Source organism: Alligator mississippiensis, chromosome 16 (genome assembly GCF_030867095.1).
Source record: "Alligator mississippiensis isolate rAllMis1 chromosome 16, rAllMis1, whole genome shotgun sequence".
Lineage (NCBI taxonomy): Eukaryota > Metazoa > Chordata > Crocodylia > Alligatoridae > Alligator > Alligator mississippiensis.
Window position 1 is genome coordinate 2,452,958 of NC_081839.1, and position 12,957 is coordinate 2,465,914.

At 47.0% G+C, this 12,957-nt stretch overlaps 1 protein-coding gene across 1 annotated transcript in view; it reads right to left on the reverse strand.

Annotated features, from left to right (window-relative positions):
- Nucleotides 1-2,824: 2,824 nt before the first annotated feature.
- LOC102571105 (calcium/calmodulin-dependent protein kinase type IV) overlaps nt 2,825-12,957 on the reverse strand; it is a 32,523-nt gene continuing 22,390 nt past the window's right edge. The window contains exons 7-12 of the mRNA XM_006267836.4: nt 11,087-11,177; nt 10,326-10,400; nt 9,099-9,174; nt 8,364-8,490; nt 6,511-6,663; nt 2,825-5,702 (exon numbers count right to left, since the gene is read on the reverse strand). Coding sequence (XP_006267898.3) covers nt 5,421-5,702; nt 6,511-6,663; nt 8,364-8,490; nt 9,099-9,174; nt 10,326-10,400; nt 11,087-11,177 — 804 coding nt within the window. The 3' untranslated portion in view covers nt 2,825-5,420. The remainder of the gene's footprint in view (nt 5,703-6,510; nt 6,664-8,363; nt 8,491-9,098; nt 9,175-10,325; nt 10,401-11,086; nt 11,178-12,957) is intronic.

A 12,957-nucleotide genomic window follows, 5' to 3' on the forward strand; every position in this document is an offset into this window, starting at 1 on the left:
GAGCGCATTCGCCTATTTTAATGCGCATGAACTAACTCGCACAAGGTGCCTGTACCCGTGACATGCTGTCGTTACAGCAATTAATTGGTGGTGATTACCACGCTCCAGCGGCTCGGGTACTTCAAGCCGGGGGGCGGGGCTTATACGCCAGGTGCTTTAATCAGAGCGGCTCTAATTAAAGTGCAACCCCCCCCACCCCAAGAGCACGTGTATAACCACCCATGGTGCGTTCAGCCATGCTTTAATGCGCATTAAAAGCTAGTGCACGTGTAGACTGTGCTGCAAAGGTATCAGGAGGCATTGTTGGTTGTGGCGCCCTGCACAGACAGGACACCGTGGGAGCATGCGTGAAAAATGGCATTCGATGAACAGTGCGACTGTTCGTTCAACGCCGCACTGGCCTGTATCGCTGTAGTTTCCGGGAAACGTCACCGTTTCATCAGCCGGGAGTGTAGTCGCGCCTGGGGAATTTTTACAGCCAAAGAGCGTGGTTTGCGAAAGCCTGTCGTCGCGCGGTGTCTCCGTGCCTCTGGCACAGAGGGGACGAGCCTGCGACAGATTTTAACGAGCGGATCCCGCCGCGCCGCCACACGTGTGGCCAGCATCGCGTCACCGCTCCAGTGTAACGTGACCCAAACTTGCCATGCGCCGTAATCGTATCACCTCACCATCCTTGCGCGCTGCTATGCAACAAAGCCCCCCGTTACAATGGGCCCTCACAATGTCACCGCGCAGTGCCGTCGGCTTTACAACCACGGCGACAATGCATCGATGTCACGACCGCCTTCACCCTGGAACACGCTGTGATGTGACACATTTTATGCGGCGTGCTGCGGAGGAAGGCGGCACGCAGCGTCTTTTCCTCGCCCTGCTGCGTTTTGAAATGGGTCTAGCTAATATGACAGCAGGGTCCCAAAAGCAGCGATCTGCTAGCCAGCAGGGGTATCTAGTCCTCAGGCCAGCAGCTGAATACGCTGCAGTCATTAACATACACTAACCAGGGGCTCATACTGCTACTGTTTATAGCAGCGAAAGGCCACGGCCCATTATGCATCCCTCAGGCCTGCATTGTGAAATCGCTCCCTGGACAGAAAGCAGGGCGTTTTCACTTTAACTACATTCTTCACCAGGTGTATAGTTGAGCGCTGGTGCCACAACACAAAATAAAAACCCGATCCTGCACAATCCTCAAAGCCAGTTCGTAAGTGGGTCACAGCAAGGGGGAAAAAAAAGGGTTTTTCTTCAATTTTCCTTCTCGAGAAGAGGGGATGCAGTGTGAAAGGGGTTTAAAATATCTAGCTGCGGCTTCAGAGGCTTGCTCTAGTCTCTTGCTGACCCAGTTGCAAACGTATGCAGAGTTATTTGAGAAGGCAGCTGGGTACGACGGTAGTCACATCACTCCCAGACCAGGAACTGGCTTGCCTTAACCATAGATTCATAGATGTTAGGGTCCGAAGGGACCTCAATAGATCATCGAGTCCGACCCCATGGTAGCTTGATGGCCCATTTAGGTTCAAGGAGACTTTCAACCTCCTGGAAAAAGACACAGCCATTTGTTGTCTTGACCTTAGGAAAGTCCAACCATTTTGGTGATGGTGGTGGGCTTTCTGACTTCCTAAAGTCTGGTCTCGGCCCTCACAACACGCTCTAATTCCAGCAGAGTTCACCTTGGACCGGGCGAGTAGTTTGTAAACCTATATTTAAAGGAGTCAGAGAATGTCATCCCATCCAGCTGCTGGATTGAATGGAAATCTATAAGTGTACTCTCCTATCAAAATTGCACACAAAATGGGCAGCCTAGAGTGAAATGGCTTCATCAAGCCTAAAGCCATGCATATCAGGATGCCTAATGCTGTCTACGCGGTTGCTTCTTCGTTGGATCCTGAGGAAGGGAGCCAGGTAGCGTCTTTGGTCTCCGTACAGCTGGCAGCTTGTCTACGCAGGACACTCGGGAAAGTTACCCTTAATTAGCTAAAGGTGCGAAGTTAAGAGCAGTAACCATGTGGATGGCCTTATTCAGAAGGAAAGGGGAGTTAAGATATAGCAAACTGAGATGGCTTTACTTCCACACAAAGGATAAGTTCACTTTAACTTTGTGCAGTTAGATGATTCTTCATAATTTGGCTAACATCTGGCTAGATCAGCCTGACATGCAAAGGACTTTATCGACTTACCATTTGAATACCAAGTATTAAGGTTTCCTCCCTGCCAGTCCCCCGACGGGTTCCCTTTTGGCGTACCGTCATGCCTTTCCCATTTGTTATTGAAATTTGATTGCCAAGTCTTTAAAACAGATCTTCTGGCTGCTTGCCCCATATGGTACAGTACACAGGGAACGTAGCATTGGGCTCAGAACCAGCCATGCTGACTGCAGCACGTCTACCTAAGAGCTATTAGGACATACTGTTTCTAGTCCAGCATAACAAGCTAGTTCCAATTATTTTTAGATTTTTTGCAAGCATAACATGATCCACTTGGGTAACAGGTGACTTCTTTGGAAAAGCTGATGCTTATATACCCTAAGGGACTTTCTTACAAAGCAAAATCAGGCAGCAAATCCTTTCCTTTAGCTTTTCCTAGCAGCTATGTAGAACTCATGTAGTGAAAAAAAATCCATAAGAACCCAGGTGTTTTTAGTCCCTTTAGGCCCCCAAATATTTTTTTTCATGTGAAAACAGACTCAGACATTTGGAGGAAAAAAGAAACAAAACCAGAAAAAAAACCCCAGCACAGCGTTGCTTGTTCCTATCAGATAAGCACCACAATCTGCAAACCTCTCACCCTCCCATTGACAGCTCAGCAGCAAACACGAAGGATCGGTGCATTCCATAATTGATATTTTATTATTTACCACTATGCTTATAAATACCTTTAACATGGAAAACATTAGCACTAGATTGAATCTGTGAATCGTTTTTAAAACACAGTCTGAAAACATATCTACAGATCAAAATTGCACGTTCTATTTAGGTTTACTCCCTGGAGTGTATCTTGTCTATCTTTAAATACAGTTGCTTACAGAATCATTCGTTGTTGACATGACATAAAAGGCATTAACATTTTTTTTTCCTTTTTTGCTTACAGTTTTCCCTTAAGTTTTTTCTATCGCAGCAGTAGCCTTTGTTTTGGGGTTTTTTCTCCCTCTCTCTGGTCTCGCAGGCCTGAGGGCTGATAACTACCGTAACTAAATCCTTCTCTCTCTTCCTATCTTGCTTTTTTCCCCCAAAATAGCCAGTCTGGAAAAAATTAAGAATACCCAAAACACTCATTAAAGTAAGCACTAGAATTATTCAGCCTTTCAAAAACTTGGGCCCTAAATTTTATGGCCTGGATCCTGTAAGGTATGCCAAGCACTGAGGTCCTGATCTTGCAAAACTGTTAAACAGATGCTTAAACAAAGCACACACAGACAGGTGAAGCACTCACCCCATTGTAATCTATGCAAAAACTGCCACTGACTGTGATGGGGAGTGGATTTCACTCAAAGACCTCTGCAAGGTGAGTGCCAAAATTAGTGTGAGTGCAAGGTGAGTGTTCAGCATTGTGTGTGGTCAATTAATACAGTGCATTAAAAACCCCTCTCTCCTCTGTTCCAATACTTCTGTTCCATTGTTCCCTCCTTATATCAACACGATCTACATTAGTCTTTAATTGGGTATTTCCAGAGCTCCACACTGTGTTCTGCTATATTACCCCCAAACGGTAATCTTCTTGATCCAAACCAATATCCTTCTCTACACTTCTCAGAGACCCATTTCCCACATACGACATAAATGTTAATTCAAGGAAAACCTTTTTACTTAGAATGAGTTCTTTCCCCATCAGCAAAACCTGTTTAGACTTAATCTCTCTTTGCTATAACTGTTTGGCTTCACTTCAAAACACTCGACAAGGGGCCCAGAATAACTTTCTAAACCTTTATGCACAGTCTTTCCAGTTTCTACTTGTGCTGTGAAGAACTCTGATCATCCTCCGATTTGTCACCTTTGTTGTCTCTCTTTTTTATTTTTTACAGCTCCATGTCTTGCTTCCCTTCGTCTTCTAGCAAGCTGTCTGCATCTAACAAACTAACACTTTAAGTGAAGGTTAAGCAAAAAGGTAAGGTTTCTTTGCAAGCCCTTAGTTATCAGATACTGAATTGTATATACAGAGTACCAAAATGAGCCTTATTTACACACTGCGGTCTCTTACAGTTGGGGTTTTCTGTTTGGATCCCATTGTTGTACCCTTTGGACCAAATCCTCAACTGGTTTAAGTCAGTGCAGCACTGTTAACTTAAATAGAGCGCTACCAGTTCATACCAGCTGCGGCTTTGGCCCACACAGCCAGTGCCTTGACACAATGGTTTGAATGTGATTTTCAACCTACTTTGCACAAATCTGGCCCCTACGCATGGTTACCCAAAAGTGTGTTATGTCATTGCTTACAAAAATGCTAATTGGGGTTTTTCCAAATAACCTGTCCACTGATTTAAATGATCTTAACCCCCCCCCCCAACATTATGTTGTACAAAGACATTTTCTGCAGTCGAGAAACAGCAGTACCTTTTACATGTTACAAAGTCTTACAGTGCTCAGTAGAAATATTTGCATTGCTCATTGTTAATATTAACCATGGAAATTGTGGCGTAAAAAGCAAACACAGATCTCAACTTACTTAGCCAATTGTCTCTGTTGTTAAGAATCACATTATTTCAGTCTGTCAGCCCAAGAATCTGTTATCCTCAGAGCAGGAGTGAACATTTTAAGAGCAACTGAAACTTTGCTGCACTGGAAGTCCAAATCAAACCCAGCTCTGCTACCCACAGATTATAAAAGAATCGCTGACAAGCACTTCTTATTTGTATAGGACCAAAAGTCTAGGTTCAAATGTGCCTACCAACCCTTACCTAAAATGCCAGTGTCCCTCAGCTGGATCATATGGATAATAATTATAATAATAATATGGATTTACCCTCTTTCCTTATGTAATACCCACAACGACTATCTACTTTACATTATAAAACAAGTCACAAAGAGAATGTTATTTCCTTAGTACAGAAGGTGAAAATTATTTTTTTCGGCTGTTTGCTCTTCTTTGATATGCCACATGGGGCAAGATGGCCATAAGTACTATGTCTGGAGACCAGCTTACCCACCCGTGGCTTCTTAGTACAAGCACCCCCACTCCCCCCAACAGTGACCAGTTACAACTGTACTGGAAATGGGACATTAAAACAAAGATGCTTCACATGGCAGACCAAGTGCTTATCAAAGCCCACCTACAACGCACTACGTATTATTCAGAGTCCCAGTTTCCAATGGTTTCTCCTTCCGTCACCGATTCTTCCTTTCCCCCACCTTGCTACAGGGATGTGTCCAAGAGTCAGGGAGATATTGCTTATTCAAAGGCGGTAATAGGCAGCAGCCTCCTCGACAGTGTTAGCTTTCACAGCTCGTGCCATTCAGCGTGACCTTGGAAGCCACCGGGCAGTTGCTTCGGAAAGCGCCGAGGTTCTCAGCCTTTGCCAAGGGACGCGGCGCAGGGGCAGCTTGCAGGCCGGACGCAGAGGGGTTATGAGGACCTTCGGGAAGGCAGGAGTTCTCAGGCCCTTGAGCCAGGCGAGATGCTTTGGTACGTTCTCGACTACGTCCGCTTCTGGAGCTGTCGTGATGCCCGTGGTTACCTAGGCGGCTGGAAGCCACTACAGCTTTCATTGCAGCCTTTTAAGACAAACGAGCAAGGAAAATTAATGAAGAGCAGTGAAGCGGGTATGGGCTTTAGTGATTTCCTACTCATCTATAATTTCTGAAACACTCTGGTGCTACAGGAAATGGCTATAGAGGCTCTCAAGCCTGCACTGATGAAATCAAAAGCTCTAGACAAAATAACCTTGTTATAGCTGTTATTATTTCCCATAAGGCCAGTGAGATGGGGTGGGGTGAATAGCAAAGACCACAGATAACTGGGAATTATATGTCACTCCCCCCAGAAGTGGTGCAAGCACCTACTCTGGACACCTTTAAGAAAGGATTGGATGCTTATCTTGCTAGGGGTGATCTGGCCCCACCTGACCTCCTGCCCCTGGGGAAGGGGACTGGACCCAATGATCTCGTGATGTCGCTTCCAGCCCGAATGTCTATGAAATCTATGTGCTACATTTCTTGCTTCTAAGGATTTCGGATCTAGTTTGGGTCACAGATAAAGTGTCTTCTTACAAGAAACCAAATAAAAGTAGGCCAGCCCAGCGGGGAAGGGGACAGAATCTTTTTTTGTTGGATAGTTTGTTTTAAAATTCATCATCGAGTTTCTTCTAATTGCACGAGAGCATGTCCCTAGCTTCCAACTCTGCACACACTTAACACAACTGTAAGTGTGAAGTCCACAGGTCAGTAATGCTACTCGCCCGTGGGGATCTTTGCTCAGCTCACCTCAAAGCCCATTTGTAGTCCCCATTTGTGCAGTGCATTTAGCAGGGAGGTCAATACAGACTGTGTTGGAGTGATGCACAGCAAGACGCTCTATCATTACCTTCAGTTTCCTTCTGGCATTAAACTCTTGCAGTTTCCTTTGTGTGCTATCCATGTGAGCAAATTTAGCTGCCTTCCCCGTGACCCAGGGGTGTTCCAAGGCTTGCTGTACCGTGAGCCTCTTCTGTGGGTCCAGCACTATCAGTTTCCGAACCTACAGCCAGATTTCAAACAAACACATGCAAGAGGAATCGGCTATGTGATATAATGAAGGTCATCTGCAGTCCTAGCATGGAGGATGCAATTGCAAGGGCTCTGGAGCTTCATGCCTCAAAGCATAAAATGATCACCAGCAGGGGTCAGGAAAAAAGTTTATCCCATACAGAATAGAGCACAAATCGGTGCAGAATATGGGATTACCTTCCTCTGTAGCATTCAGCATTGCCGGCTGACAGAGTCCCTGATTCAAACAGCATCCTTATTCAGGAAGGGTGTTTAGGCAGGTGCCTAAGTGCTTTTATGAATCGCAGCCAGAAACATGAAAGAATATCAGAACCATTTGTCTGGCTCCATTTGGCAGACCCCGCGCTCCTGTATTTTTCAAAACAGTATTTTTATTGCCAGGTATGTACATTATCAGTTGATAAGGCATGATGAACATTCATAGTCAATGCTAAATTTGAATGATTTTCATTTATACATCCCTGCTGGAAGCAGCAGGAGTTTGGGCTTGCAAATGCTTCCAATTATTTTATAGGTATTTCATCCAGCTGAATCATTTTTGCTATAAGAACTTCTTTGTTGCTTCTTATCTATGTCCTAGCATGGAAGGATAAAGATGCGCTAAATACATCCTCTCATGTATTTTCTCACGCCTTAAGAGTTGAGGAATGCACTTCAGCATGACTGCTCTGTGAACCTGGACAGTTTGAATGATTGTGACATATTAGTAATAGTTATTATTAATAACAACAGTAACAACCGTAATACAGAGCAGTTCCCCCAGAGATCTCTAACAACACATCACTATCCTCCTTCTGCACATAGAGAAACCAAGGACTTGTCTATACAATGGTGCCCATAAAGGTTAGGATGAATTCTTCACTGAAGATTAAGCTGAAGTGAGATCAGGCCCCTCCACTTCTTAGGTGCAGGCACCCAGAGGCCCAGGGTGTGCTGTCATGCAGCAAGTGAAAAGCAGAAGTCATAGGACAGAAAGTCTCTCTCCAGTTACCAGTCACAGTCCAATGCACCGCAACAGGTCTTAAACCTTGGGGACATCCTTATTGCAACAGGAGTGAGACTATATAGAGCTTTAACTTCATTACAGTATTTCAGTGGAGCTATGGCAGCACTGGCACCAGTACAGGCTGCACAATGGGACCCCAATACATCCTCAACTCCATGCTGTTGCAGCTATGCTGCTGTTGAGTCTTGAATGAATTAGGTGCAGACTGGTTTGACTACCCACACGCCGTGCCCATGTCTGACCGCAGTGCAAACATACTCTCGGGCTTCATTAGAAAGAGGCTGCCATAAAGCTATACCAGCAAACTGTCCAAAGAGTAGACATCCCTTATAGTATAAAGAACACATCTGTCGGTATAGCTATGCCAGTTCCCAAAGTGAAATACACTATCATGGCAGAAGCACTTTTTTGATCAGATATATATATAACAGTGTCTACACTGGAGGTCTTCCTGGCATAGAAATGACTAATGGAATACTAAAATAAAATAAAATAAAATAAAATCACCCCCCTAACAGACTGCCATACTGACAAAGCATCTAGTGTCAACTCGGCTTGTTCTTTAGCAGAAAGCACGACTATATCCTCATGTTCCTTACAACAAAACGTATGATTTCTTCCAAAAAACAGCATCTTTCTTACACTACCAATCTTGGAAAACTTACCAAGTCCTTGGCATTGAGGGAAACTTCATCCCACCAAGGGGATACAAATTCAAAGTCACAGTTCAGTATCCTGCTGTACATGTAATGGTCCCCTCTTGGATCAAAAAATGGCTCAAACCCACAAAGCCTGAAAATACAGGATGGGATGGAATTAAGAGAAAGGAATAGGAAGCTCTGGACAGTGCCTAGAAACCTTTTCTGACTTGGGGAAGTGAGCATGCAGTTAACACGTGGTGAAGAATGCCCTGTGTGAGTACTCTGCAATGTGCGTCTACACAGGGCGTTAGAGTGGTAAAGTCTCACTTTAGCTTCCTGTGCACCGTCTTCCCTGTGCAGACAAACACAAAGATCTGTAAAACTTTAGCAATCTAGTAAAATGGTGGAAGGCCTAAAGCCTGGGGCACTGACAACTGCAGTGGACAAAACACTGAAGAACATACCCTAGGGAACAGGCTTGCATTGGCTATAGCAAACAGACTTGGTTACTTTACTTTTCTTACAAATTTCCACTAGTCTTGATCCACTTCAGCATAGAGCACAAGGAGAGGAGCCTCTCAGATCAATTGGAAAGCTGCTGCCTTGTTACAGTTGGCGTGAGCCCCGTGGAAGGCAAAGCAGCAAACTGGTGCAAATACCAGACCTGTTTGCAGATGCAGGTCAGTACTCTCCACGTATGGAGGGTGATAAGAAAAGGAAGCAGAGATGAGTGGGTAGGTGGCTGTCAGCATTACTCACAGTATGTATGTGATGACACCCACGGACCACATATCCACCTCAGGGCCATAGGGACAACCGTGGAGGATCTCAGGGGCTGAAAGCATAAATCACAGGTAAACACACACACACACGTGACGGGCATCTGCCAACACCCTACGGTCATCACTACCACCTCAAACTGCTTTGCAGGCTTTAGTGTACTGATCCCCCCAACACCTCTGTGAGGTTGGCCAATGCCATTAGGTTGGCCAATGCCAACCTCTGTAAGGTGGGCCAATGCCATTATCCCCATTTAAGGGACAAAGGAATTTAAGGGACAGAGGAATGTAAGGGCTCAGCCATCTCAAAGCAATGACAGGGTTTCAGACTTTCAGAACTAACTTCCATTTCTAGCCACATCCTCTAAAGAGGTGGCATCAAGTCATTTAGGATCAGAAATTCACTTGTCAAAGAGCTTTCACTCAATGGACACAAATATAACTCTTTTCAATGAGTGAAATGTGTGTCAACGAGATACACAATTTGTTGTCTGGATGCAAGATCCCCTTGCAGTATTCAGGACGCAAGAAGAAAGCACCGGACTAAAGGATGTAAGAGCCAAAAGCGAAACAGGACAAATCTATTATACCCAAAAGCAGAACCACAAAGTTCTTCCAGGCTGCCTCATCTTCCAGCTTTGCATTGCAAAGGGAGACACCTGTGAATTGTGAACCGCTTACTGTGGTTTAGGAGCCTCTGGCTGAGCTCACCTGAATCCCATCAATTTTAGTAGCAATGGCAAGCTTGGAAAATCTGAGCCTTAGTATCAAACAGAAATGTAATTAAAAAGAAATGATGGCATCTTCTAAACGAGCAGCCCACATTGTACCTTGCACAAGTTATGAATAATGTTGAGTACCTTGCTTGCAGGAGGTCGGGGATTTGGTCCTTTCTGAAAATTGGGCCCCTTTAAAGGGGTCTCAGGATAGATACCCAGAAAGCGGAGCACCTCCATCACTAATTACTCATGGAGATTTGGGCCCGAGAGGTTTTGTTGATCAATGGTGCCATTTTCTCTCCCACCCTGCATGAGTCAGACTGGGCAATAGGATGGTTCCCTGTCACGCACAGCAGCAGCTCTTTGACTGTCTACCTGTCACCGTGCTCCACGTGCCGTCTCAGGGGATGTACGACTGACACGAGACACACCTTCCTCCAGCGCCTGCTAAGCAGATTACCGCAGTCCCTTCATTCCCATGCACTTACCACAATACCCTGGAGTGCCACAAACAGTTTTCATGGCATCTTGCTCATCCACTATCTTGGACAACCCAAAATCACCTTTAAGAAGACAGACAGGCAGGAGAGGTATCATTAGGCTGACAAGCGCTGTCAGCTGTCGGCAGTGAGAGCTCTTGGCCAGTGGCAGACCCTGTTCAAACCAGGGGACACTTCATGGTTCAACCTTCTTTTAGGCTCAACCGAAGGAGCAATAAGTCCCTGCGGGCAGTGAAGTGGCTACAGGCAATGGATACTACTCTGTGGGTGCATCTACATGAGATGCTTAATGCGCAGTAGCCTAATAACACTGCACCGTAGCATGCGAGGCAAAACCTGTGCTAATATGCTACTGTACAGTAGTATTAGTCTACTGCACAGTAAGCATCAATTAAAAAAACCATGCGTTGGCGCTACTGTGCACTGCAGTAGGTGTAGTTACTGTGCATTTAGTAATGCTTAACAAAGTACTAAGTACTAAACTAAATGCACAGTAACTACTACGCATTATTGAAAGTGTAGATGCGCCCAGTGTGTGTGGGTGCGGGGTTGGGGGCAAGGGGAGGGAGAAGGCAAAGATGAGGGGTGGGCCTGAATCTGAAGGAAAGCAGAACCCACCTCCTGGGGCCAAGCCCCTGCTGGAGGGGCAAACTGGGGACTTTTGAAGCAAAGGGACAAATCCTCGCTCCCTCCTCCCTCCGCACACAGCAGCAGACGGCCTAACGCTGATGGCAGCTTTGCCAACGTACCGATTTTGAGCGGGGCGTTGGGGGACAGGTCAGCGTACAGCAGGTTCTCCGGCTTCAGGTCACGGTGGACGACTCCATTTTCATGCAAGTACTGGAGACAGAGAAAAGGCCGAAAAGTGGTTGGGGGAAGCCAGCTCAGGTCCAGGCAAAAATCACGACACACTCATGCGCATTCCCAAGGCTTCATTTCTATTACACCAGACCGAGACTGCAAAGAAAGAGGGCTTCCCGTGCCAAAGGCCTTTTCTCATTGCTAGGGTTCTGGCAATGGGAAAGGGACTTTCATGGCGACAAAACCCAGACCGCTCATCTCTGCTCAGGCTTAGGCAGAGTTCACTGCTCTTCTCCTCCAGACCAGCACAGATGAAAGGGAGAAGACTGCGTCATGCTCTGCTGTGCCCGAGTGCTCCCAGTCAACAGGAACATGCCAGTCACCTGGTGTTACTCCATATGCAACAGGCACAAAATATACGGTGGACAAGACACGTGTGATAAAGGCCTGGGAAGAAGGGATTTGGAGGGCAGAGGATGGTGCTTGCAAGAAGGTGAAAAGAAGAGAGGAGGAGACAAAGGGAGCGAGGAAGGAGTGTGTGTAGGTGTGTGCACACTGACTGCCAGTGAGACGGTGCACCCATGCTGGAAGTCAGGAGAGCTGGACCGTGCGTCATCCCTGTGCGCCGCTCTTCCTCTGCCTTATTCGGAGACCGCGAGCTCCTCCAGGCAGAGATGGTTCCCTCTGGGCAGCACCAGCCCTGCTGCTCCCTTAGTAAAAATACCAGCTGCATCTCATGGGAGAGCTCACAAATACGCGGCTCGAAGCAATCAGGGTTGGAGCCGGGTACAGAGAGCCATTCCCTTTGTGCCGTCACAGACTGCTGCTCCCACGGGCATGGCATGGTACCCGCATCTCACGCACCCTGCACCTGCGTATCCCCTTTCTTTCTCTAAGCCTGGCCTGGCGGCTGGGAACACGGCATCTCTTGCAGCGTGCCGCACTGGCTCGGCAAGCCGGGCGCTGCTACAAACGCAATTTATTTCTGGTGAACACCGTGCCTGATGGACACCTTTGCCCCCAGCACTTCACCGCCCACTCTTGAGCCTGCATGGAGTGACGCGCCACGTCCACGGGGCAGACGAAGGAAATTTTCTGCCAGGAGTTTCCATTTTTAAACCCTCTGTTGCCATAGAAACTCCTTCATTTCATCTGACCTTTCACGTAGAGACACAGTGACCTTCCGAATACAAGCCCCGGCTCTTTTCTCTCTCTCTTTTATCTTCTCCCTCACTGCAGATCGTAAGAGGCAGCTCCTCCAAACAATAGGCGTTGGGGCCCTCCGTGAGCAGCAGTGATTTTTCAATTGCGCGCAAATGCTTCTGCTGCCTGGCAGATCTCGCGGCTGCAGGCTGACAGCCCTCGCCAGGACCAGCCACGGCCATGACAAGCTGCCCCTAAAGCCAAAATCCTGACTCTGGGCTTCGTGAACTGCCGGCTGCCGGGAGGGTGTGAAGCCGTCTGGGGCCTCCCCTACGAAGGGAGGCTGATGGAGTTCCCCTAGCGCCAACCAGCACCGTGGGACTTAGGCAAGCCAGCACCGCGGCAGCTCGTTCTGCTTCCTACCCGGTGCTGGGGTCACGCGACCCCTCCACCGGGGCAGGGCTGTCGTGGCCCCGCCAGCACGGTTGACAGTGGTCTCTGGGCTGAGCTCAGGGATTCACAGCTCATGAAGAGCACACACCAAGTACTGAAACTTCCTTAGCCTGATGAAGGGTTTTTGAACCCGAAAGCTTGCTTAATAACTATTCTCCAACTATTTGGGCTGGTCTAATAAAAGATATCAGATGCACCCAAGGAACCTTGTCAGCTCATCAAA